Source organism: Brachyhypopomus gauderio, unplaced genomic scaffold (assembly GCF_052324685.1).
Source record: "Brachyhypopomus gauderio isolate BG-103 unplaced genomic scaffold, BGAUD_0.2 sc52, whole genome shotgun sequence".
Taxonomy (NCBI): Eukaryota; Metazoa; Chordata; class Actinopteri; order Gymnotiformes; family Hypopomidae; genus Brachyhypopomus; species Brachyhypopomus gauderio.
In genome coordinates, this window is record NW_027506877.1 from 2,438,189 (window position 1) to 2,463,701 (window position 25,513).

A 25,513-nucleotide genomic window follows, 5' to 3' on the forward strand; every position below is an offset into this window, starting at 1 on the left:
AATTGGGAATCCACTACTCAGCAACAGATGGATTGGGTCGGGGCGGGGCGGGAAGGGAAGAGGAGTTCATATCCCACACTTGGTGTTTTACAATACTGCATTTATACTGTTTCACTTTCTGATGCTTCCTTACACCTGCAAGGACAAGACATTCTAACTGAATGCTCAGTTAAGACAACTAAAATATACAGTAAATGTGTATACAGTAGATGTGCATCAAGAATATATAATGTATCATATAGCATTTAAACTGCTCACTTGCATAGCGGTGTCATTTAAAATGGGATGACCGTCAGTGAAACTACCCACATATGAGGAAACACAATGCTCTGACGTGGCATCAGACTTTATTGGTTATTAACAGGGGCTGTGGGTGATTTGTGTTCATACTGACATACTTTACACATTTTCACAAGATCATATAGACAAGTTATAACAAGATCCTATGTAACAAGTGGTGAAAGACTAAAAATATCAATCTCTGTGTTATCATGAAATTATACAGATGGAGCTGTGATTGCAACTCAATTAGATTTGAATCTTGTGTTTTAGACGTAAACACGTGTTTAGAGGCCATACAAGCAGTAAAGTAGCAGTATAATTCAGAACTAATGAAATACCACAGTCCTCTTATAGGAATTAAGAAATGTGTGCATATTCAAAATGTTTAATGTTAATAAGAAATGCATTTTAAACAGATTTGTGTTCGATAGCTTGCCTTAGGGCAAAAACTGACCCAAAACCAGTGACATACATTGAAACAACACCCTATTGTGGCCATAGCTGTAAAGGGAGCAGATGGTGACCCGAATGCTGCATGGATCACTCCAAGACATGGCCTGGCTCTCCTTAACCAGAACATTCTGATGAGGTCACCCTTAGCCAGATTACACATCTCTAAAGCCTGTCTCGCATCTTAACTCATAGACTATACCATACACATTAACATGTTTCTGTAAATGACGATCTGGAATAATTTTATCTGTCTATAAGAGACTGAATATTTATTGATGACTTAACTACATAATTTAGTAATTTAATAATGTTTAGATCCCATTTAAAGTATGCAGACTAAGTGTTGATTAGGTATCACACAATAAATGACTTTAGAATGAGGGAAGGGAATCTTGTTAAATAAATAAATAAATATAGATTTGGCACAGTAATATGCATTAAGATACCATGCAATTATATCTACCACAAAAAAAAAAAAAACCAATTCTTAGGAAATAAAAATAAGTTTATAAGTAAACTTAAAATCTGTCACTTATTTTACATGGCAAAAAATTCAGGATCTGATCATCATGAGTGAAATCAGGTTTTAGGTCATTCCCATTGTTCACCACTTCAGGGAGCCACTGAGCCATTTCCCAACATACAATTATTGGCTTATGTGCTGTTTTCCCAGGTTCATGTAACTGAAACATGCATCAGAGAAGGACGTATTCGATTACATGGCATGAACACATCATAAATTTATTGCTACACACCACAACTGTCACATCATAGAAGACATTGGTGAATGATACTTTTGTGTATCAGGAAAGACAGGTTAATGATATGTAAAATAATAAAATGTTGCAAAAATGTCTAAGACTGGTGTGTGCGCTCAAATAGCATACAATGGTAATTCCTGTGTTTATTTGATGCAACAAATATATTACACATTCCAGTAATCCACATAGATGTTGAGAACCAGTCTGGTCATTTAAGGTGATTTTCAGTTAAAGTCTAGACGTAAGCAGTACAGAGTGCAGTATGACCCATGCTATCTGTCTTGTTGCCATCACTGTGAATTACCTGGTCTGAACACAACTGGAAGAGCAGAAACTGGAACACCTCTGCACTCACCATGTTCCGTTTCACACAAAAGATGAATACTGGCCTGTGTCTGGCAAGAAGCACTCCTGTGACATGCTTGACACCCAGGGTGCACCATCATAGGGCTTCACAAAACTGCAACTATAAGCAAGGGACTAAAGATTACGGTAATCGATTTACCTAATTTAAGAGAAGTCAATCAGAAATTTGAATATGGGTTTTCCAAGAATAAGCAGCAGGAGTTCTAGAACTCAGACATGGAAGGACTCACTTTGAGAAGCTGCACATTCAACTCAACATCAGCTTACTTTTCATTCAAATATTAATAGCTTGTCATAACAGCATAGCTCCCAGCTTGGGCCATGAAGACCAACTGTCGTGCATAGTTTCAAGTTTTCCATACTCCACACACCTGATCTGGCTCATTAGCTAATTGTCAAGCTCTTTATTAGTTGGATCAGCTGTCTCGGGGTGAGAAACCTTTAAACTGTGCAGGGCAGTGAGATACTGTGATTGAAGCGAAGACGCCTGCTAACAGGTCATCAGGTGTCAGTCAGTTGGCTTCAGTCAGTTGTGCTTGGTGAGCTATCAGATTGCACAGATGCATAGTACCACATAAAACGTTAAACACGATGAATCCACAAGAATGGTTACTCTTACAAATAATGTCATTTTCTGTAACAGACAAAATGTCAAGTTTAGATGTTTGGAGTTAAAGATTTGAGGTTTTTTTTTTTTGGAGTACACAGAATATTACCTTAAAATGAATTTTGTGCCAATGTCGTAAAGGCACAGTACAATTATAAACAGTATATAAAATTGTAACAACTCATGAAGGGAATTCAAGGAGAAGGGAACCGTTCTAGAACGCCTCTCTCCCAGGTAACGAATTACTTACGTCACAAACGTTTCCCTAACAACAAGGTGTGAAATGATTCATTGACTCTTAGTAGCTGCTTCCCATATGCAGATGTTATTTCGTACTCACCAGTTGCTTAAGGACAGTTTTACGTTTTGGCTAAAATAAGGCTGACCAACCGGCAGAACAACTTCAAGTGCTAAACATTTTCCCACAGACACCCGACTCCTCGTTCCCACGCTCTTTGCAACCATAAAAAACTGCGAACCCACCCACCCAAGCAACACATGGAAACAAGACCTTCCATCCAGTGTCAACGTTACCAGTGACTTTAGCTATTTTGCTAAGCGCTCTCAGCTAAGCTAATATAGTTACCTAAAGCTTTTCGCCATCTAACTAGCACAGGTAATTGCTATACTAGTTAAGACGCATAGAAAATACTACGCGGGTTAATGTCACACGGCAGTACTGCTGAAACATCTGTCATTAGCAGGCTAGCCCAGGCTCTAGTTACTATTACTAGTACCTAGCTAAGTCTGTAAAAACGTTCACCGAGTAAATGAAAGATATGGCTGTGCTGACTAAGCAAGAAACATTTCAAATGATTTGTTTGACTTTAAATGCCGAACTTGCTTGCTAGCAATCTAGCCTAAAAAAAAAAACAACAGCGGCGCCTTAGCTTAACCTGTAAACACAGGCGCTAGCTACGTAAAAGACGTCAAAACACTACGATTGGTTGTAATAAACGTCATTCAATATGTCGAGCCATTGAACGTAGTTTGCGCGAGGAACGCCCTCTAGTGCGTCTCACGCCATTCGACAACAGCTCTGTCAATCATGCCGTGGGCGGAAGACCCCCCCCTCCGGACGTGAATGAAACTCCGAGCGCTGTCACTGGTCGCGACGACCGACGACGAGCGCGCGTCCCGTGCTGTAATTGGCTCAGAGACGCGTCGGTCTCGCGGAACCGGCCCAATTGCGAGCGGCGTCGTCGCGTCTGCACGCCCACCGACGCGGAGGTCACGTGTTGTTTGTGCTACGGTCCGCGGAGATGCGTACAGAAGGAGCGAGAGGGAGATTGGCAGCCCCGCTAGGAGGGTCCGCCGTTAATAGAACCGGGTAAACGCGCTCGTGTTTGCAGGCTGCTCGACCGGACCGGACTCCGAGTTTGCGCCGCCCGGACACCCCGTTTTCACGAGGCGGCTCGGGAGAAGACCATCACCGGGAGAAACAAACTGCGCTGTAGCTGCTGGAGACACGACCCCCCCTCTAAAAAAAACCCCAAGAATGGGGTCTCACCCCTCAACACTAAAGGTGCAGACGGAGCCGCATCACGTCTAGTTCTCCGATGGCACATTGCGCGAACTACCAAGAGGGCAGAGCCGCTATGCTGATGCTCGAGACGCGGCAGGTCGGGAGTAAACCGGCGGCCGGCGGCGGCGGCGACACCTCCGTTAGGGAACCCCCCTCTTCCCCGGTTAACAGCGGCGGCGCTCCCGTCCACCACCACTCGCCGCCCTCCACCCCGCACACCGCACACGCGGCGGGGACCCGGCCCCAGCAGTGCCGCTACCAGGCGCCGCTGCGCTCCGACGCCGAGAGCCGAGCGGAGCCGTCCCCGTGTCCCGCGAGCGAGCACGCCGCCACCGCCAGCCACATGCAGGCTGCCCCGGCGGACGGAGCGGGCGACATAAAAAAGTGCGGCTACCTGCGGAAGCAGAAACACGGACACAAGCGGTTCTTCGTGCTGCGCTCGTCCAGTCACTCCGGGCCGGGCCGGCTGGAGTACTACGACAGCGAGAAGAAATTCCGCGGCAGCCTCCGCTCCGCCGCCGCCGCCTCGTCCGCCGCCGCCGCCGCGTCCCCTTCCAAACGCGTGATCTACCTGTACCAGTGCTTCACCGTGAACAAACGGGCGGACTCTAAGAACAAACACCTCATAGCCCTGTACACGAAGGACGAGTATTTCGCCATCGTGGCTGAAAACGAGCAGGAGCAGGAGGACTGGTACGCGGCCCTGAGCGAGCTGATGAGCGAGGGGAAAAAAGGCCACATGGAGTCGGACGAGCTGGAGGACGGGTACGGTACCGTGAGCCCTGGCACCGTCTTCAAGGAGGTGTGGCAGGTGAACGTGAAGCCCAAAGGCCTGGGTCAAACTAAAAACCTCACCGGTGTGTACAGGCTGTGTCTCTCTGCTAAGTCCATACACTTGGTCAAGCTGAACTCGGAGACTCCGTGTGTAAACTTGCAGTTAATGAACATCAGACGCTGCGGCCATTCTGAAAGCTTCTTCTTCATAGAGGTTGGGCGTTCTTCTTCTATTGGCCCTGGGGAGTTATGGATGCAGGTGGATGACTCTGTGGTGGCTCAGAACATGCACGAGACCATTTTAGAGACCATGAAGGCGCTGAAAGCCTTCGCTGAATTCAGACCAAGGAGCAAGAGTCAGTCGTCGGGTTCCAACCCCATGCCTTTCATCACCACGCGGCGCCACATGGGGAACCTGCCACCCAGTCAGACGGGCCTCCAACGGCGCTCACGGACCGAGTCTGTGGTGGGCACCCCGCCCAGTAGTAAGAGCAGCGGGGCGAGTGGCTATCGGTTTCGCACCTCCAGCGAGGGCGAGGGCACCATGAACCGCCCCTTCCGCTCAGTCACGGGCAGCCTGATCCACCTGAACGCGGCCCGCGCTAACCTGGGGAGACAGGACAGCGGCGGTGGTGTCGGTAACCGATACGTACGGGCCCCGCCCGGTGCCGCCACGTACCACGCGCGCTCCGCCTCGCTCCCCGTCTCTCACTTCCCGTCCACCACCAGCCCGGTCAGCGTGTCCAGCAGCAGCGGCCACGGCTCCGTCACCGACACCATCACCCGCCCGTCCAGTGCCTCGATCTGCGGCTCGCCCAGCGACGGAGGCTTCAACTCCTCGGACGAGTACGGCTCCAGCCCCGGAGACTTCCGTTACTTCAGGGTGCGCAGCAACACGCCCGACTCACTGGGCAACACTCCGCCCATCCGTGAGGAGCACTGCTTCAGCGACTACATGGCCATGGGCTGGAACCGAGACATGTTCGGCAATAGCAGCGGGGAGGCTGCTTGCGACGAGGGTGCGGAGGAGGTGACTGGGTCGCTCAGGAGGCGGACCTCCTCCTCCTCCTCCTCCAGGCAGGTGGGGAGTGGCAGTGCGGGCGGAGTAGCTGTGTACCAGAAGATGACTCAGACCAATTTCTTGCTGGACGAGGGAGCGGTTGAGGGGAGCGCTCTGGGCAGCGGTAGCCAGACGGCCTCCGCCGCCTCCTCGCTCCGCTCCGACTACAGCTCCAGCTCCGAGCACAGCCAGGACCGACCTCCCGCCCTGCGGGCTGCCGACTCCTTCAAAGACGACGGATACATGCCCATGATGGCCGGCATCGTGCCCTCGCAGCCCGATGACTACATGCCTATGCAACCAGGAGCCCCCCTCTCTGCTCCCCTCCTGATCCGGAGCACCGCTTCACCCACCTCCTCTCAGCACGTGGACTCCCAAGGCTATATGATGATGCTTCCAGGTGGGGGTAGCAGGACGGACTCCCCAGCACCAGCCAGCCCTCATGTTAGCAGCAGGGCCGTCAAACGGAGAGAGCACCCTCAGAACGGAGAATACATGGACATGTCGAAGGGTAAACCCGCGGCAGGCGGTCACAAACTCTCCAACGACACTTACTACACACTGACCACTCCCGAGACGCCCAAGACTTGTAGCTCCTGCTTCTCCCTTCCGCGCTCGTACAAAGCTCCAGCGAGGGAGCGGGCCGAGCACGACGATTACGTCCCCATGAGCTCGCCCGCCAAGCCTGCTCGTGCGCCCGACCACGGTGGCGCGTCTCCGCTTGCCTTCGCACCCCAGCACAACGGCCGCGGCGACGACCTCGTGACGGACCACCGGGCGGCCCGGCCCAACCGCCTGCCTCTCAGCCGACGCAGCTTTCACGGAGACGTCCGTCCCTCCAGCCCTGGAGAGTACATCAACATCGAGTTCGGGGCAGTAGAGAATTCCATCTCCGCCCCAAGTGCCTGCAGGGAGCGCCGTCGCTCACCCCTTGCTCAGGAGTACATGAGCGTGGAGGTGGACGGCCTTCCCCCTAAAAGTCAGTCTCCACGGCCCTCTCTGGTGGCCCCTTGGAACCCTCCCGCGTACATCCGGCCCTCGGCCTCCTCCCGTCACGACGGGGTCGCTGTGGCTCGAGCCGATGACTACGCGGAGATGAGCTCCGGTCGACGGCCGGACCCCCAGAACCCCGCGGCCATGCTGCAGCAGCTGTGCGTCCTGGAGCGGTGCTACCCGAGCTCCGGCGCCCCTGCTGAGCCAAAGGTGATCCGCGCCGACCCCCAGGGCAGGCGGAGACACAGCTCGGAGACCTTCGTCACGCTGGCGCCGGTGACGGGTGGAGACGCGGCTAACGCGGCCGCCCCCGCGTCCGGCAACACCCTCCAAGCGGTGGGCGGTAAGTGGCGGGGCTCTCCGTCCTTTGACGGCACGTGGATGTGCGTGGACGGCGTGGTGGACGCAGGGGAGGCGGAGAGCTTCTCGTCAGACGTAGCCGAAGCAGGTGCCTACTCCCAGAGGCCCGGAAGGACGGTGGAACTTCAGAACGGCTTCAACTACATCGCACTGGACCTGAAAGAGGACCCACAGCCTGGGGACACCCACGACGCACCCCCTTCCCCTTCCTCCGGTCTGCCCCTCCCTGAGAATGGGGCTTATGCTAGCATAGACTTCATCAAATCTGAAGGCATCTCCGCAGCTTCTAAAGGTAAAAGTGTGTAAGTGAAGAACACTTGGTGCCTCACCTCTCCATGACCACACAAATACCATTAGACAGTGTTTATCAGGTGCTAGTGAGCTGTCAACCTGTGCACATTAGCTGCATGTTTGTGGACATCAGCGCAGGTCCACCGATCTTATGCTTTGGTTAATGTTGTAATATTTCATACTTCTACAAGGGTTTCACACTCGCGTCCCGACTGGACTATGAATGTCTCTGATGCTCGTGATAATGCATCCAGTAGGTTTAGGTTGTGGTGAGAACTTTAGTCACATCACCTACTCATAACCTGTGCTTGTGTGTGTGTGTGTGTGTGTGTGTGTGTGTGTGTGTGTGTGTGTGTGTGTGTGTGTGTGTGTGTGCGCGCGTGTCTTTTATTACTACTACTGCATTTCTTGTAAGTCTGCTGAGTTTAACTGTACTGGGGGAAAGTGAAGTAAATGGTTAAAATGTACTTTGAAGGTATATTAAGTTAAATATTGAGTGGAAGGGGTCAAAGACCCTTTGTGTCATTGTAGTTTGTGATGTTGTCTGGAAACGGTGTTTGTTTGTGTTGGTTATGACGACCTCTTTCCATTCACTAGAGATGACACAGCAGATTCAGACTAATTCCAGAGTCCTGTTTCAGTAGCAGCTCCGTAGCCCTGAGATGTTGATGCCTGGGTTCTTGAATGACTGAACAAATTTGCAACTATTTCTAACGTACTCTGAGTACAAGCGCTAGGGAGCCACGGTGTAGTGTTAGCTGTCCTTCTTTTTCATTCTCTGAATATTCTTCTGTATCCTTTCATGCTTGGTGCTTCCTGGGCCTGTTGTGCTCTTGGCAAAACGTGTGTGTGTGTGTGTGTGTGTGTGTGTGTGTGTGTGTGTGTGTGTGTGTGTGTGTGTGTGAGCGCGCAGGAGAATGAGCGGAGAGTGAGTCAGTGTTCTCAGCAGGCCCTGCCTGACTCATTTGTTTATCATAGAGTTGAGACAGAGACAAGAGAGTGAGGGACTGAGGGAGAGAAAGGGAGAGGCAGCACCTGTGTGTGAGTGAGGTAGTGGAAGGGTGTGTGGGACTGGGAAAGAATGTGTGGGTGTGTGTGTGGGGAGGGGTGTTGTGGTGTAAGAGCTGCTCCTTTTTTAAGGGCAATAGTCAAGAAACATCAATAAGCACATAAACCTTGAACTCTTACCTTCTCTCTCTCTCTCTTCATTCCCCTCTCTCTCCCTCTCCCCCCCCCAGGTCGTGTCTGTGTGTTTTAGTACCGCGTGCATGTGCTGACTCGCATTCTCTTCGCTTTGATGTTGTTTCATTGGCCCAGTGTGTTGCGGCACACGCTACATGCTACAGGAAACGCATCAGTGCTGGGAAATGTCACACTTATGCCTCCTGTCATGCTGTGCTCACACCTGGACGGGCCCTGACGCAGCCGGGGGGGGTCTTCGCCACCGCGCTCGCTAACGGCACGTCTTGGCACGGGATTCGTGTTCCCCTGCTCACACCGAAACGCTCGCGTGTATTTTTCGCTTTTCGGCGCGTGACTCGCTGTGTGTGTGCCCCGCTGCACCGTTTGGGGGGCCTGCCGGGCGTGATGGCCCCGTCTGGGTTTGGGGTATGTGCGCTGTCTTTAGTGTTGGAATGTAAATTGGTGAGTGCACAGCTCCTCAGGAATGCACCTCCGTTGCCACACGGCACTTCTGACTGCTTGGCCCGCCGCCTCCCCAACGGCCCGAGGTGAACGGGCGAGGTGGCAGAGAACAGGACAGCCCATTCTCACCGAGGTGGAAGCTTGTGTCGAGATGCAGGAGAATAGAAACCGGTTATTTTTAGTCCTGGTGGTTTACCCAAGACAGTTGTAGCTGGAGCGCTTTCTTTCTTTTTTCTTTTTTTTTTTTTATCCCATCGGCACCAAACAAACCCACCAAAAGCACGGGAGCACATTGGGGGTACAGAAAGGGCACGAGGGTGTGTTCAGTGGAGAGGCCAGGGCAGGCAGAGGCCTAATCTGCCGCGCTGTTGATCTGAGTAATCGGGTGGTCACCGCGATATTCTTGCTAGGCCGTTAATTCAGGTATTATGTGTTGGATGAGCAATGTTACATTCGTTTGTCATTTGACAAATTTGATTCATTGCACTGAACTGAGTTTGCCAGGTTTGCTCCAACCAAGGAACACGGGCCTGCTTTGGGAGTTCCTGATTGGTGCTTTAGTGCATAGAGCAAAGCTCTTCCTTTGAGAAACTTGCAGAAGACTGGCAAGCAGTGTGGACTTTCTATATGTCCTATACAATATCTATATTTACTGCTTTATTTTTAGAGCAGCAATAATTCACACTATGGCATGTGCATGGACAGTACTGGTCTAGTTACAGGAAATGCGTACAGTTGTTAATAAGATTCATTTTCCTGTGTTAAATACTGTCTGCAAACACTGACTCATACAATGTTTCTTACTCTGACAACAACTTCCCTCTGAGCACACTCACACGCACACATGCACATCTATCTCCTTACTCACATTTGGACACTCATTTACTCTGTGGGGTTCCTCACTTGCGTGTTTCTAAGTGTTATAAAGGGCATGACATAGAACATGAGACCCAAATAATCCTGTCAGCACTTTCAGAATGGCAGAAGAAAACCACAACTGTCTCATGTGACGGACACGTCTCTTATTGCACTTCCACCAAGACGTCCCTCCGTGCAGCCAGTCTTTAGGTGAGCGGCCAGATGACTGACCCACTGACTGACCAATACACGCCGAGCGTGGGACGACTTTCGCCACTGCTGAAGTCACAGACGTCCTCAGCACGTCGATGGTTTACGGACTCCCAACGTCTCCTTGTTAAATCAATCTTACGGTACAGCAGGAAAATAATGGCGGTTGTAGGTCATTTCTGGGCGTAGATTGCAATTTGTCATTGCATGTCCAATTTTGAAACTGACATGAGTCAGTCTTGCATGTTGAGGTTACAGGAGTTTGATACCCACCCTCTGTACACACACACACGCCCACACCCACCCACCCCCTCCCTAAAGAGACCTTGACCCCATGTTTTCTGAATGCAGTGATTAATGGCAGATGTAGCATGGTGTTGGAGGTACTGCTCATAACATGGCAGCATTAATGTGCTCTTCACACTTTTGTTCACTGATCTGTCGAACAAGGGGTTACGCATCAACTGCACATGTAAACAGTAGCCACGCAGACCACTCTGTGTGTGTGTGTGTGTGTGTGTGTGTGTGTAAAAAAAAAAAAGAAAAACACTGTTCACAGGAAGTGTTTTGCATGGGCTTTTTAAAACCCTGTGGCCCCAAATGAAATGTGATGGGTGACGAGTACAAATGGATCTAGAACTCTGTGTGCTGTGCTTGCAAGTGGTTCACAGGTTTGTGTGTGCATAAGCGTTCACCAAAGTTCTAAATTGACCTTCGATTATTCAAGGTTTGCTGAAAATTATACATTAAAATATTGTGGTCCAATAACTTGTGGTCCAGTAACATCTGAGGATCACACTTTTTTTTTTTAGTGCTATGTCAGTTTGGCAACACTAAGATTTTTATAGCATCATCACACTTGTGTGTTTCAAAAGTGGTTTGCAGGTATTACACTGTCTCTGTGGCAGGTGATGCGGTGATGGTGGTGTGAAGTAACTGCACATGTACTTTGTTACTTGAAGTGATGGCACTATGAGAAATTCTTACTGTGTTAAGTAGGTGTGTGAAGTGTATGTAAGTAGTCTATGATTGTGTGTGTGTGTGTGTAGCCATGTAACCTCTGGCTCTTAGTCTGTCTTAGTTTCCCATTGGGGTGTTGAAGCTATTCGCCTTGTGTGTGTACGTGTGTACCTGCGTTCACAAGTGTATATATGTGTGCGCAGTTAGGGTCTGTAGTGAGTTGTCATGTTGTAGCTTGTGTAGAAAGACGGGTCATTTCAGGAGTGTGAGGAAAGTTTAGAGTGAGTGTACAACACACCGTCAGCTTGAACCTACTCCAAAGCTCCTACTGAAGCCTCCCTGAGGCCAGACTCCGCCCAGACGCCCACCCTGTCACACCACGCCCACCAGCTCCAGGTAATCAGAAGCAGGCCAAACTGGTGAAACGCAAGCCTGCTGGAAGTATTAATGCCACCTTTGTTGATTTATATTTAATTTATATCAAATAACAAGCTTTTGTCATATTTCCACCTGTCTTTCTCTTATAAGAACTGAGACATTAGGCTTTATTTGGATATGGGAAACACATTGAAGGCCCATGGAGGTGTAAGATCCACTAACGAAGGAGCCCAACAGACTGTGCCGTTAGCACTTGGGAGGGTTCAGCGTGTAAACGGAGCCGTGTCGAGCTGCAGCAGCTGACCAGCAGCAGGTGTGGCTCCCCTGGCCTATTTAGCGCTTGGTCCCTCCAGGTATGTGGAGGCCGTTTCCTTTACCCCGGTGTAGTATTAGAGAGGAAGCCATGGATAGGAGGGAGTAGTCACTGTTCATACGAGAAGCGGCGCGTGGTCACTCAGCCACTTGAATGTCTTCTAGGTGCCCATTCTGCTGTTTGTAAATAGACATTAATGGTGCCATTTCTATGACTTCTAACCTAGTCCTTAGACCTGTGATTAAAAAAACCTTTCCCTCAGCTGTCGTGTGATGGATCATATATAATGACTTTGCGTTTAATTAGTGCCTGACATCTGTTCTGTAGTAGTAAATCACAAGACAATGTAGTGCTGGACGTGAACCACATTCCAGATTCAGTACTGACGCCCTGTTCACTTTTCCTTCTTTGGCCATTTCCCCCTCGTTTGGCAAGGGTCTTGGTATTGTCACATGGTCCTTCAGTTCCCATCTAGAGCACGTGGTCATGGCTGCCAAGAGAGGCTCCCGTTACTCAACGCACGACGATGGAAAGAACTACATATGACGAGTGTTCAGCTCTTTCCGTCATACCAGGTTGTAACGGAAGGGGTGCGCGGTGTGCCCAGGGACGCTGGCAACAGCCAATAGGGTCAGGGGCAACCCCAGCACCTCGGGATGGTGGGGCAGGCCCTAAAATAGCAGGGCCTGCGGGCGGCATGGCGACGGTGCCAGCTTTGTTCCGGTGACGGTGCCAGGCTACTGTGGCATTACACAGTGGTGTACTTGACATGTTGGAAGGGATTACGCGTTGACGTGCTGGAAGCATGCACCAGCATGTGACTGGTGACATGGGGGGTTAGAGCATTCACTTCTCTGTTTGGGCACAGGTTTGAGAGCGGGCGCGACTGGGCTGGCGTTATCTCGAGTGCAAGGTGTTGGATGCGTGACCGCGAGTGGGTCGCTCCATTCGAGCCTCTTCTGTGGTGGCGAGCTGGTTCGGCCTATCCAGGAGGAACCCATGGGCCCAACGTGGTGGAGCATTGTTCACACATGCCATCCACGTTCCTCCCCTGCCACAAGCATCTATGGAAGTGAAATAACCGGAGTGACTGGGCAGGCTGTGTTAGCTTGGAACAAAGTGGTATATTTGGGTGAAATTATCTCTCTCCAAGTCTTCAAGGTGTATGAATGTCATGTCAAGAATGTCATGTTCTGATGTTATCTCTACGTCATTTTCCTTGGCTAATTATTGCTTTTCCCCCCTCTGTTCTTTGTTTGTCTTCTGTTAATCTAGACTGAAGATGAGCTAGTTGGCTGCACTATAGTGGATCCGTCATAGCACCCAGGCACCAAAGCCCCATCATGCAGCCTGCAGAAAAGACACCAGGAACCTTCACGTCTGGCATTATCTTCTGGCTCTGTGTTGTACGAGTTTATGATGCTTTGTTATTTTGGTGAATTTGGTTTTGGATTTATTTTCGGTTACTACATAAAAAGGGAGGTTTGCTCACCGAGACGAGCCCAATGCTCTAGACAGTGTTCTAGTCTTTCCAGAGGTAGAAACATGCTGTTTACAAAGGATAACAAGCAAAACTGACTAATGCTTTTGCATCTTGCATAGATTTCAGGTGCATTCACAGATATTGTTTTCTTACCTGTGAGATTAAAAAAAAAACTTTTTTTTTTTTTTTCCTGCTTTTGCCCTCCACCCTCTTGGGTCAAAGGTTTTACATTCTGCCACTGTTGCACTCACCGCTTATGTGTTCTGCCAGCTGATGAATTCTCCATTTATGCCATCAGTGCTGTCCCACTGTGCTTGCGCGGGCCGTGACGCACTGGAGTTGCGTCAACCCTCTGCTGGGCCCCAGGTGCACCAGGCCTGCACATTCTTTGCGCGTGACATGCTCCAAACGTCCCCTTCCTTGGTAGGGAGCACCCTGCCTCCTCTCCCCCTCGGCCAACATGTGGCACGAACGGTGGGGGGGGGTGGAAGAAAAGAGGAAGCATCTATTCTGGGACTAAACAAAATGCCAGATGAGATCTGCTACCATCTCTCGACGCTAACAGAACCAGCGTAGGGTCATGGAGAGCATTACCATAATTGACACGAATGAAACGAGCCCATCGAAGGCTTCCCAACGGTACAGGAGCAGCAGTAGTACGATTTACGGCCTCATGTGCACCAATTCTGCTATTAACTCAGAATAGACAGCATCATTTAAAAATGTTCCGTACTGAACAAGCCTGCGGGTCTCAACTCTCCCAGCTTCTGAAAGCAGACCCGCCATAGACGAACCCACCTAGAACGACGTGAAATGTGTTCAGCGCAAAAACGTCTGAACGGGGAGAGAACTCGGAAGGTTTCTTTTTCTTCTCTCTCAGCTGGAGGAGTTTGGAGTTTTGATATTTTTCCCCTTTTAGTGTTTCAGTGTGCCATGCTTTGAATGGGTACTCCTTGTACGAAGTTGTAAAACAGGACTAAAGCCGAATCTTTGCCTTACTGTCGTGATTCATCGTGATCTGTTTTTTGTTTTTTTTAAACAAGTGAATAATACAAAGAGAGGAAGATAGTGATTAAAAAAAACATGCACGGTACATTTAACTACGGCTCATGATTGACTTGATTTGGTTTGCTAGGTACCACCCCTTTCCTCATTTCAGTATATGATATAACTGAACCAAATGTGAAACATTTGACATAATGCTTGCAGTGAGAATAAAAATATGAAAAATATAGATTTATTTTCATGTTTCGTTGTTGTATGATTGTTGGTACTGAAAGTTCCTAAATGTGAAAGTAACCCCTGGAAGCTGGAGGTATAGTCCCTTCTGGCTAAGGGAGCTCCATCTCTGCCTCCACCCTCTCCATCTTTGACTCCACCCTCTATCTCTGCCATCTGTATATGTATCAAATGCTTGTCTTAAAAGAGCACAGATTGAAGTGTCCAACTTTAGTTTATCTCTGACAGTAATGTCTGAACGGCCATATTTAAGATGGTGTTTAGTGCTTCAATTTTGTAAGGTAAAAAAAAGGTGCAGTGATCAAAATCATGATGCAACATGAACGTGGCAGAGATGGAGTAATACAGTATTATACAAAGGTTCATCACTAAGAAGAACCTCTATTTTGACACATCATACAAATTTAGGAACATTCAAAAATTTTATCCAATTCTGCTGAAGGGTTTTCCCCAAATCACTCTATTTGTATTGCTTTTGCTATAATAAGTGACTATTTTGCTTTTAAACTTGACTTACCATATTTTGAGGAATTAAAATCAATATTTAAGATGAACAAAGATCTACACTATACAAATGCACACATATGCAGCCTTAATATGCAAGTTCAGTTGAGCTTTTCTTTATTTGGAACGTAGTTTAAAGAGTTGATCGTTCTGGAATTGTATGGAATTGTTTTATTAGGCAATTTTCCAAGTCATGTTCTTTGCAATAGTTTCAGTAACAACAAAGGGGGGAGGGGGTGATTGTTGATGGTTATTGACTGAATTCAGTTCAGCTCTGGATGTTCTTTCTTTGCTGTCCTAGGTTGTGAAAGGGCAGGACAAGGGGACAGAGCTCTTAGCTGCTTAATACGGTGTCTGTTGTACATACTGTTGCTTTATTCATGTTGATTTTTTTTTCCCGTCTCTTTTTCCTCTGGGGGGAAAATGAGAGTGATGGCAGATGCAGTTTTGAGCGTTGCATAGTGTTTATATTTATCAGACTTTTTTGCTTTCAATAGAGCTATTGCAATAAAAAAATGTGCTAATGTAACGGTCTGCTCTGCTGGGTTCTTTTTGGGCTCTTGATGTGTGCGTGTGTGTGTGTGTGTGTGTGTGTGTGTGTTTGGAGTGAGAGAAACTAAAGCAAGTCGCAGAAGCCGAGCTTCTACTCCCTCTGGACTCTGGACTCACTCTGATGTTTGTCTAGTAAAGCAAATGCAGACCAATTGTCTACAGTATTCCACATCAATGAGAATGCGGCACTACTGATTCTCTTGGTCAGAATGGACATGTCCTCTTTTCCTTTTGTCATCAGCTTTGTTAGTTGATCACTTCTGCCTTGTTGGTAAGCTCATTGGTCAAGGCTACCATCTAAGATTTTGGCTTGGTTGTTCTCAGGTTGTTGATATTTATGCCATTTATGCCATAATCTCAGATAATTGAACAGACTTTGGAAAGGCCATCTTTGATTCCATCACTAATTTATTTTTTATAGATAAACTTTGATACTTTGGTCAACGTCATCACAGCAGACGTTAAAGTCAATTTACTAACATAATCACTACCCAGTGATGAATATGAGATTTACAGTTAGAATACAAGTAGTATAGGGAGATTATATAATTCACAGCCATGACAGGAAAAAGCCCAGATTATCAAATTTTCAGTCAAACTGACTTAGTCAGTTTGGCGCCACCTATTGGAATCCCTTATTGAAAGTCTGGCCAAGGTTCAGTTTAGGATAGAAATAACCTGCGCAATAGACTGAAGTCCATGACAAGACCAACCAATCAGATGTATCTGTCTTTCTTTGATTTGCTGTTTAGAGACATTTCAGGTTGTTCAGTAACACAGTGGGTGAGTTACCAGTCTGCAGTGGCCAGAAAAGAAAGATGCATTATGTATTATTCAGGGAAGAAAACTGCACACACACACGTGGTCATATATATATGTGTGTGTGTGTGTGTGTGTATGCTGGTAAATGACTTGCAGGTGAACTTTGGAGGCCAGGGGCCTTTCCAAGAATCCTGCTCCAGTGGGCATGAAGCAGGATGCCTCACCAGGGCAGCATTATCTCCATTAGTGGATCAAACTACTGCTGAACTGCCTGACCAGAACGGTCATTATCTCCATTAGTGGATCAAACTACTGCTGAACTGCCTGACCAGAACGGTCATTATCTCCATTAATGGATCAAACTACTGCTGAACTGCCTGACCAGAACGGTCATAATCTCCATTAATGGATCAAACTACTGCTGAACTGCCTGACCAGAACGGTCATTATCTCCATTAGTGGATCAAACTACTGCTGAACTGCCTGACCAGAACGGTCATTATCTCCATTAGTGGATCAAACTACTGCTGAACTGCCTGACCAGAACAGTCATTATCTTTGTTAGTGGATCCAACTACTGCAAAAAATTGTTAGGCAACTTATTAATGAGCTGATGGGATTACTGAGGCAGAGCTGTTGCCGCTATTCCCAGGCAAGGTCCTAGTCCTGCTGCTTCTCAGAAAAGATCTCTGTAGTTTGAAACTACCACTTCCTTGTATCATCTAAAATGTTAAACACTGCTGTGCTGTAACCTCAGGTGGGTGCTTCTGGAGTTGCTTATCTTCAACGTGTGTTGTAATTGATTTAACATACACCAGATATGAACTACGACAAATGTTTATGATGAATATTAGTGGCGAGTGGCAGTGGAAATAGTGGCCACTTCTGAACACTGGTCCCTATTGACTAGTGAAACTAAATTTAGTGGTAAGGTCCGTTTTGGCGAGCAGGCTACTGTAATTACAGCCTCGTTTAAGTTATGTCAGCATGACGCTTTGGCCATCAACCTGAAGAAAACTACAAAAGGCCAACTCCTTATTGGATTACTTCGGAAGGCACCCTGGTCTGTGTCACTAGATAGCAAATGGGGTGAACCCCTGCTTGCTGAGTGATATTCCTGCTTCATTAGGAGCTCAGCATTTGACCAGCTGGTCATCCACTTTAGGGAAGAGAAAAGTGTGTTTGTGTGTGTGTGTGTATATATATGTGTGTGTGTGTGTGGGAACGCATGGGCTGTTTAAGGCTATAGGATCAGTGGTAGCATGTGATCGCTGTCTTTAATTTCTAATGTGGCCACAGAGTAATTAGCTGCGCTTGCCTCCAGGGATGTAGTATTTGCTGTGGTGGACTTGAGTTTCAAAACAGGCTGAATGGATGTTTGCCCGCATGGAGCTCTCTCTTAACAACTCATTAAGGAAAAGGTTATGAATGAATGTGTTAGCGTACCCCTCAACCCCCACCCTCTGCTTCCTGGAAACACAGCTGTCAGCCAAAATGGTTGATGCCCTAAAACCAATTGCACCCACATTATGCCTGACCCCAAAACAAACCTGACCCTGAGCTAAGGTATACCCATAAACCCCTCCGTCAGCAGTAGCTCCCACAGGTCCTGAGGGCTCTGATGCAGTGTGTGACCTACTGTAAGCTCAGCGCTAGATGCTTCTGGAGCAGTCGGCCTTTGAGACGCATTACTTCTGGGTTAACAGACATCGTATATGAACTATGACGAATGCTGGCGAATTAGTGGCAGGTGACACTGGCAAGGTGGAAACGTCCTTATTGAATGTTGAAGGTCGTCTAACCACTAGATTCAAAGGCATTTACAGATAATACTTTAACTGTGGGATTTATGCCATTTTCAGAGAAGAGTATGTTCTTCCTTGCTAAAATTCAGTATATGTGACATTAAAATTGGTGTCCTGATCACACTGTAAACAACAATATTGCTCATTTTGACTTAAACATCTCCAAATGTAGAGACTCAAAATGTATGCAAAGACTCACAATATCCACTAGCAGCTAATTACTAGTCTGGATAATATTTTAGAATTTGGCTTTATTTCCTGATTAAAATGTTCATCACACAGTTTTAAAGACTATTAAGTTTGTTAAAATGTTTCAATTTAACATATATTTGCCTATCAGACTATATACACGCATGCACTGTTTGAATCCACACCCTCATATATGTATGTACGTATCTCCTAGAGGTTTCATTGCCCTCCTGGCCTATTTCACAGTGTACCTGCTCTGCACCTGCTCAGCGAGCACCGCAGCTGTCCGTGTCACTCCAGCGGGGAGATGCGATCTCAGCCTGAGAATAGTCCTGCACGGCAACCAAGATCTCGCCTGGCCCGCCTCGACAGGCGCTGCCAGTGCAGCGAGGAGCTTCAGTTCTCAACCGAGCGCACATTTGGAATTAAAGCCGCTTGATTGCGGGTCCTTTGTCGGCTTTTGTGCGGTGCGGTATGGGGACCCGCTGTAAAAGCAACACAGCTGCGTTTGTTTTTGTTTCTTTATCTGAGGTACGTAGTTGTCGTGTTTTTTTCTGAAGGTGAAAAATGAGCTATTTCAACTAGAAAGTGTCGTCATCCCATATCACAGACAAAACCGTTTTAGTTCATTCTACGCTCAAAACAAGTGAGATATTTGACACTCACTTGATATTGAGATATTTGACATTTATCCGGTTCGTCGGTGCCAGTCACCACAGGGTTAATGTCTCCCTTCCACACACTACCAACATTGGGCTTAATGAGATATTCAGCTGAACCTGGTCACTCGCTGCAATGGGAGAGAATGAGGGGCAGTAGAAAGATTAACACCCGACGTCTCTTCTTTTTTATTTAGGTATATTCTTGGTCTTTATGTCGGTTGGTACAGATAACAGACAGGATCCTGTTCCTCCCATAAGACTGAACAACACATTGGACTCTCCTTCCAACGCTTTACCCACCCAAGTGCGAGTCAACATCAAGCCCTTAGAGTTTTTCTGTGCAGTCTGAATTACAATAGCACCTGCAGGTATAACATCGATCACCAGGCTAGTTGGTGCTCGGTTCCACACGAACTCCTTTAGATAAGACATAAAAAGTGACGGTCAAAGTTAAAGGTTAAGATTGAGTAGTTGTTTGGAGGTGAAAAAAAGAACCTTTTCGTACAATCACCCAGTGTAACCCCCTCTAGTGGCTCTTTAAAGCAAGTGCATTTCTATTAGCAGCAGGTACGAGTGTAAGATTACTTGGCAGGTTATAATATACAAAAACTTTAGTAACCATGTTGACTGGATACTGCAATTGTTTTGTAAAAAAAAGAACCGAAATGTTTCAGGAAAACATACGTGGACATAAGATTTCTTTATTTCAGTCTCATAAAGTTCATAAAGTTTATAACCAAATAGAATTTGAAATATTATTTCACACCACTTGCAAAAACTGTTTGAGATGTGATACCAGCGGCACCATAAATGCTCGTTTGTATTAACTCCACTGTATGTGGACACACAAGACACAGCGGAGATAAACTAACTCACTTTACTAATATTATGCAGATTTATATGTACAGTCAAATTAAATATGAATATGGAATAATATGGAGATTCACAAGCCACAGAAAGGCACTGAATTGAAATAAAAATGTTCACAGGATCATATAACTGAATTAATGTGCTATTTGAGAAATGGGTTAGGGGGAGTTTCTGAAAGGTTGTGTCCATTTAAAGTCAGTAGTCTGTAAAGATACCTGATGAAGAAACCTTACTGCATGGAAAAACCCATATATATATATATATATATATATATATATATATATATATATATATATATATATATAAAAATATGCGTGTGTGTGTAATAATATATATATTTTAATATATATATTTATACTCATGTAAAAAAATACTGTTTCATTTTTTTTTTTTTTTACTTTGTACAAATATTTATGCTTGTGAATGTGTGATGGTGTGAGTGAAGGACCACAATACATATAACCTAGAAATTCACTATAAAGTACCACTTTTACACTAAAAAGATGTTTTACACAATATACACATTATATTACTTACAAAAAGATTAAAGGGATATAGTAAAAGGTTTTTGGATACAACAGTGTTAGTACCACCAAGGAGAGGGAGAAAAAAAGTGACATACAAAAAAACAAAAAACAATGCAGTCTCACTAATGTAGCTGTTCAGTGCATTCTTCTCTTTGATGTTCAAAGTGCCGATTTGGTAAAATGAAGACACTTCCATTCCTCAATAAAAATGTAAAGAAAGTGGAAAAAAAAAATCTGTCAGAAAATGCATTATTTGCATATCAAATATCATAATGCTGTGAGGATAAGAATTTCTTTTACTGGAAAAAATCTCTTATGAAGGAGTGAAAAAACAAAACAACAAACAATGCACTTTGTTACTCATCCATCATGGCACCTTTCTTGATTTTTTTCTTTTTGAAGGTTTTCTGAGGTACTTATTTAAAAAAAAAAACAACATAATTTTCTCAGTTCATTTTTGCTGTGTTACACAGTAGCACCAGAGTTGAAAGTTAAGATGATGCACCATTGGAACTCCTCCTTTCTTTGTCGTAACTTCGCAGTCACTACGGTGATGGCTCACCCACTGACAAATGGCCATGCTAGTGTCGGTGTCTTTGTCACGACGTTACGTGTCCTTCATGCACACGACACAGCGGCTGACGCGTGTCTGCAGGTCTCCTCCTTTTATCGTTTCTGACTGTGGTTTCCTGTTCAGGAGCAGAGTGGTGGAGTCAGAGTGCTCTTTCCCAACAGCACTGTGGTACTAAAATCATCTTTGTTACTATTTAAAGGCACAATGCTTTTGGGAAACTCACCTTACTTAAATACGTCTAACAGAAAAAATAACCTTTTTGTAATATGTGCAGTGGCAAAAAACAACACCTAAACATTTCTTCTGTAACTTAAATATGAGGTACAATACCTACCAATACCAGTAGAAAAACTGTTCTACTTTACAGTTTACAAGCAGGTTTCCCTGTGTCTATCTCGCCAATAATCTCCGGCCACGCCTCCAGAATCTGTTGAACACTTAGCACAGCATCTGTCCTGCACATCGAGGCCAATTACCTGAACATCATGTTCATGTCGATGGTGGCCAGCCAGAAGCTGTAGGAGTTGCTGTAGTAGTTGCAGGTCCCGTGGCCGTGGCATTCGATGAAGGGGGCGGAGCGGAACTCCTCCAGACAGGACCCGGGAGAGGCCAGCGCCTGACCCGAGCCCTCCGCACCCGCACTAGTGTGCTGGGGATGGAGTCAGAAAAGAGTGATTACTGAGTGCTTCGTGCAGGCTTTGGGAATTGCTGCTTCTCCACCCGGTTGGTTCTGGGGCGTGGAGGGGGAGCGTACCATCATAAAGGAGAAGCCGATCCACAGCGGCTCCCAGCCGACCGGACACTGTGGCAGCTGGATGGTCTGGCTGTGCACCGCGATCACCATCGCCGGGGCCTCGCATACAGTGCATCTGCACACATGCACGTACACTCGCACAATGATTTCCACAAGAGAGACACACTCGTGCGCTACAGGAGTGGCCTGAAGTGAAGCTGTCTACGGAGGCCGAGCTGGCACACTTACCTGCTAATGAAGGGCTTAATGCTCTCTCCCTTGATTGGCTCCATGCTCATAGGCATGGGCTCCATCGTGGACAGCCAATAGGAATAGTCGTTACGTGAGGCAAAGTTACACACGTTGTTAATGTTGCAGAACATGAACGGCATGGTGCTAAAACGACGCAGACAACTCCCAGCAGTACCTGAGAGAGAGAGAGAGAGAGAGAGAGAGAGAGAGAGAGAGAGAGAGAGAGAGAGAGAAGAACATAATAACAGGTCAGTTTTCTGCATTCAAACTTCACTAATGTGCAAACAGTAGTATATCACTGAAAAACTGCAAAGGTAAAGTGTTTGGATGTGTATCAACATGTACGATGTATGTGTGACAGGAACTCACCTAAGTCCTGGCCGTGAGCCCTCTCATTGCCCTGCACATAGAGCAGTGAGTAGCCATCGTGGATGGCCGTGGTGTTGTTGGGGCAGGAAGGCACATCTGTGGTCTGGCTGTGACGTGTGATCAAGAAGCCATGTGCAGCCACTGCTGTGCCCGGAGGACCAGGAAACCCTCGGGGCCCGTCTGCTCCAGGAAGGCCGGGATTACCCCGGTCACCTGAGAACAGGTGCAGAATGAGGTGTCTGACGGAAGTGGTTTTTAAACGTATTTCTGGACTTGACATGCACGATTTGTTCTGGGCTGTAACAGTGATAACGTAAGCATAGCAGCTTTGAATAAGATCTTGATCTTACCTGGCCGTCCAACTGGTCCCGGGTTCCCTTTCCTTCCCGGAGGGCCCATGAATCCTGGAGGTCCGTCAGTACCTGGATCACCAGGATGACCAGGCGGACCTACAAACAGATGTGACATTAGTCACACTAGCAGTGTTTATGTTGTAGTCTCCAGCACACATATTTCATGCCCAGGAATATTTCACACACACGAATACACATAGGAAGACACACAGGAGGATATACCAGCCACACATAGGAAGACACACAGGAGGATATACCAGCCTCACATAGGAAGACACACAGGAGGATATACCAGCCTCACATAGGAAGACACACAGGAGGATATACCAGCCTCACATAGGAAGACACACAGGAGGATATACCAGCCTCACATAGGAAGACACACAGGAGGATATACCAGCCACACATAGGAAGACACACAGGAGGATATACCAGCCACACATAGGAAGACACACAGGAGGATATACCAGCCACACATAGGAAGACACACAGGAGGATATACCAGCCACACATAGGAAGACACACAGGAGGATATACCAGCCACACATAGGAAGACACACAGGAGGATATACCAGCCTCACATAGGAAGACACACAGGAGGATATACCAACCACACATAGGAAGACACACAGGAGGATATACCAGCCTCACATAGGAAGACACACAGGAGGATATACCAGCCTCACATAGGAAGACACACAGGAGGATATACCAGCCTCACATAGGAAGACACACAGGAGGATATACCAGCCTCACATAGGAAGACACACAGGAGGATATACCAGCCTCACATAGGAAGACACACAGGAGGATATACCAGCCTCACATAGGAAGACACACAGGAGGATATACCAGCCTCACATAGGAAGACACACAGGAGGATATACCAGCCTCACATAGGAAGACACACAGGAGGATATACCAGCCTCACATAGGAAGACACAGAGGAGGATATACCAGCCTCACATAGGAAGACACACAGGAGGATATACCAGCCTCACATAGGAAGACTTACCAGGCAGACCCTGCAATCCTGGATGTCCTTTTGGCCCTTTGGGACCTTGGATGCCAGGGGGACCAGGTGGACCTGGGTCACCCTTTACCACAATTGGACTCAGAGGGACACCTGGGTCACCAGGAGGTCCTGCCAAAGAAACCAGGAGGAGAACCTTAAAGGAGCCATTTCGGTCAGGAGGAAGTGAAGATGGAGGAACTGAAAGGACCTGCACTCACCTGGAGGACCAGGATCACCACAGTCACCAGGGGCTCCAGGACCGCCCGGGCCACCTGCCTCGCCTTTCCAACCTGTAAGGTGCAGCCATAATATGTGACTCAACATGACCAAACCAAAACACAATGCCCTCTGTCTGGATGGGACCAGTGTGGTGGTTTGGCATTCATATTGTTCTTACCTGGGCTTCCAGGTGAGCCTGGGAAACCCATGTCTCCTTTAAGGCCGGGACTTCCTGAGAAGCCAGGAGGGCCCTTCGCAGAAAGAGATCACAACCATCACTTACATCACTCTTAGTGTCACGAAAAGACACCAATTAGTGTACCACCTTCATCAGAACACCAATGACAAAATATGAATGACTTGGTAAGGTTTTTACAGAGCGCCTATCCCTGGCGTATGGACAGATCAGAGTACATAGGGCTCACCCTGGGTCCTGGAGGGCCAAACTCTCCTTTCTGTCCTGGTGAGCCAGGCAACCCAGGTGCTCCGGGGAAACCTTTGTCACCCTTCTGACCTCCACTTCCCGGAAGGCCACGAGGACCTTCTGGACCTGGAGGACCTGTCCATGCATTAAGACAAGTTAGATGTTTGCTCTTCTGTTCTCTGTTAAATACCAATGTTTGTCTTATCGACCTCATTCCAAAACAAATTCCATAAAACAACACAGCAACCAAATATCAAAACAACCTATAGGAATCACACAAATATCACTTTAAGGTTTGTGAGTGCAAATCTACATGTTTGTGTTTGATATTGATGTGTTGCCGTATGTGATCATATTCAAGTGAGTGATATTCCCAGAGAACAGGTCAGAACATCAGGTTATTATTCCCCATCCCCTCAGCCGCACATCCCAAAGTATGTTTTGAAGACCAGAAAGACATTTAGGTGGATATCAAACCAAGGAGGCTAACCTGCAGGACCTATATTGGGGTCAAAGGTCAACAGGTTCCCAAAATTCCAGAGAGAGAGAGAGAGAGCGAGGCCGGTAGCAAAATGCAGATTAAAAATAAGAGCAAACGTTAGCATAGCAACACAGTTAAGGTAGAAACATTGTATCACACGGGGGTAAACAGAAATATAATTTAATATATACACACATAGAATTATTTTTCTTTTTTTCTTTTTACTTTTACATGGTTAGTCATGGTTAGTCCTGAACCTGAGCGTCCTACAGAAACAATTAAGAATTGATACAATTAAGCTGACTTTCATTTCATTTCCTTGAACAAAGTCCTGTTATTACACACATTCTAAGCCTTATCCTCTGACTGGCAAGCAACAGTACCAGTACAATTAGTTAAATGTGATGAGTCCTAGTCCTAGTCCTAGTCGTAGTTTTAGATCAGCTCAAGAATGAAAACCACCTGACCTGCCAGGCCTGTCACCACCAGGTGTCGTCATGAGGAGGCGGAGCCATACCGCAGGAAATAGGAATTACAGGTCATACCCAGATTGCATCTGGGCAAATATCTAGCCTGACAGACACTGGTCAAAACTGGGCTCTTACTGTAGTAATCTTTTAGATTCTAAAATATTCATTTTTCAATTATTCTTGAAACGATTTGAA

The 25,513-nt window shown here is 46.9% G+C and overlaps 2 protein-coding genes and 1 long non-coding RNA gene across 4 annotated transcripts in view; 2 read left to right on the forward strand and 1 right to left on the reverse strand.

The window, feature by feature from the left end:
• The first annotated feature begins 2,716 nt into the window (after nt 1–2,716).
• Nucleotides 2,717–15,590, forward strand: irs4b (insulin receptor substrate 4b). 2 transcript variants are annotated; one of them, XM_076987527.1, is made up of 2 exons: nt 2,717–7,483; nt 13,111–15,590. In XM_076987527.1, the coding sequence occupies exons 1-2, from the start codon at nt 4,029–4,031 to the stop codon at nt 13,124–13,126; spliced, it is 3,471 nt and encodes a 1,156-aa protein (XP_076843642.1). In that variant the 5' UTR covers nt 2,717–4,028; the 3' UTR covers nt 13,127–15,590. The 2 variants fall into 2 exon arrangements, with proteins under 2 accessions (XP_076843642.1, XP_076843643.1); XM_076987528.1 differs by having other exon boundaries at nt 3,590–7,473.
• Nucleotides 15,591–18,600: 3,010 nt separating this feature from the next.
• On the forward strand, nt 18,601–19,794 carry LOC143488635 (uncharacterized). Its single transcript, XR_013124476.1, has 2 exons — nt 18,601–18,900; nt 19,226–19,794. It is a non-coding gene; the product is annotated as an uncharacterized LOC143488635 (long non-coding RNA).
• Nucleotides 19,713–25,513, reverse strand: part of col4a5 (collagen, type IV, alpha 5 (Alport syndrome)) — a 43,566-nt gene continuing 37,765 nt past the window's right edge. Inside the window, exons 41-50 of the mRNA XM_076987473.1 lie at nt 24,369–24,502; nt 24,122–24,194; nt 23,943–24,014; nt 23,725–23,853; nt 22,707–22,805; nt 22,357–22,569; nt 21,985–22,162; nt 21,757–21,871; nt 21,479–21,651; nt 19,713–21,117 (exon numbers count right to left, since the gene is read on the reverse strand). Coding sequence (XP_076843588.1) covers nt 21,036–21,117; nt 21,479–21,651; nt 21,757–21,871; nt 21,985–22,162; nt 22,357–22,569; nt 22,707–22,805; nt 23,725–23,853; nt 23,943–24,014; nt 24,122–24,194; nt 24,369–24,502 — 1,268 coding nt within the window. The 3' untranslated portion in view covers nt 19,713–21,035. The remainder of the gene's footprint in view (nt 21,118–21,478; nt 21,652–21,756; nt 21,872–21,984; nt 22,163–22,356; nt 22,570–22,706; nt 22,806–23,724; nt 23,854–23,942; nt 24,015–24,121; nt 24,195–24,368; nt 24,503–25,513) is intronic.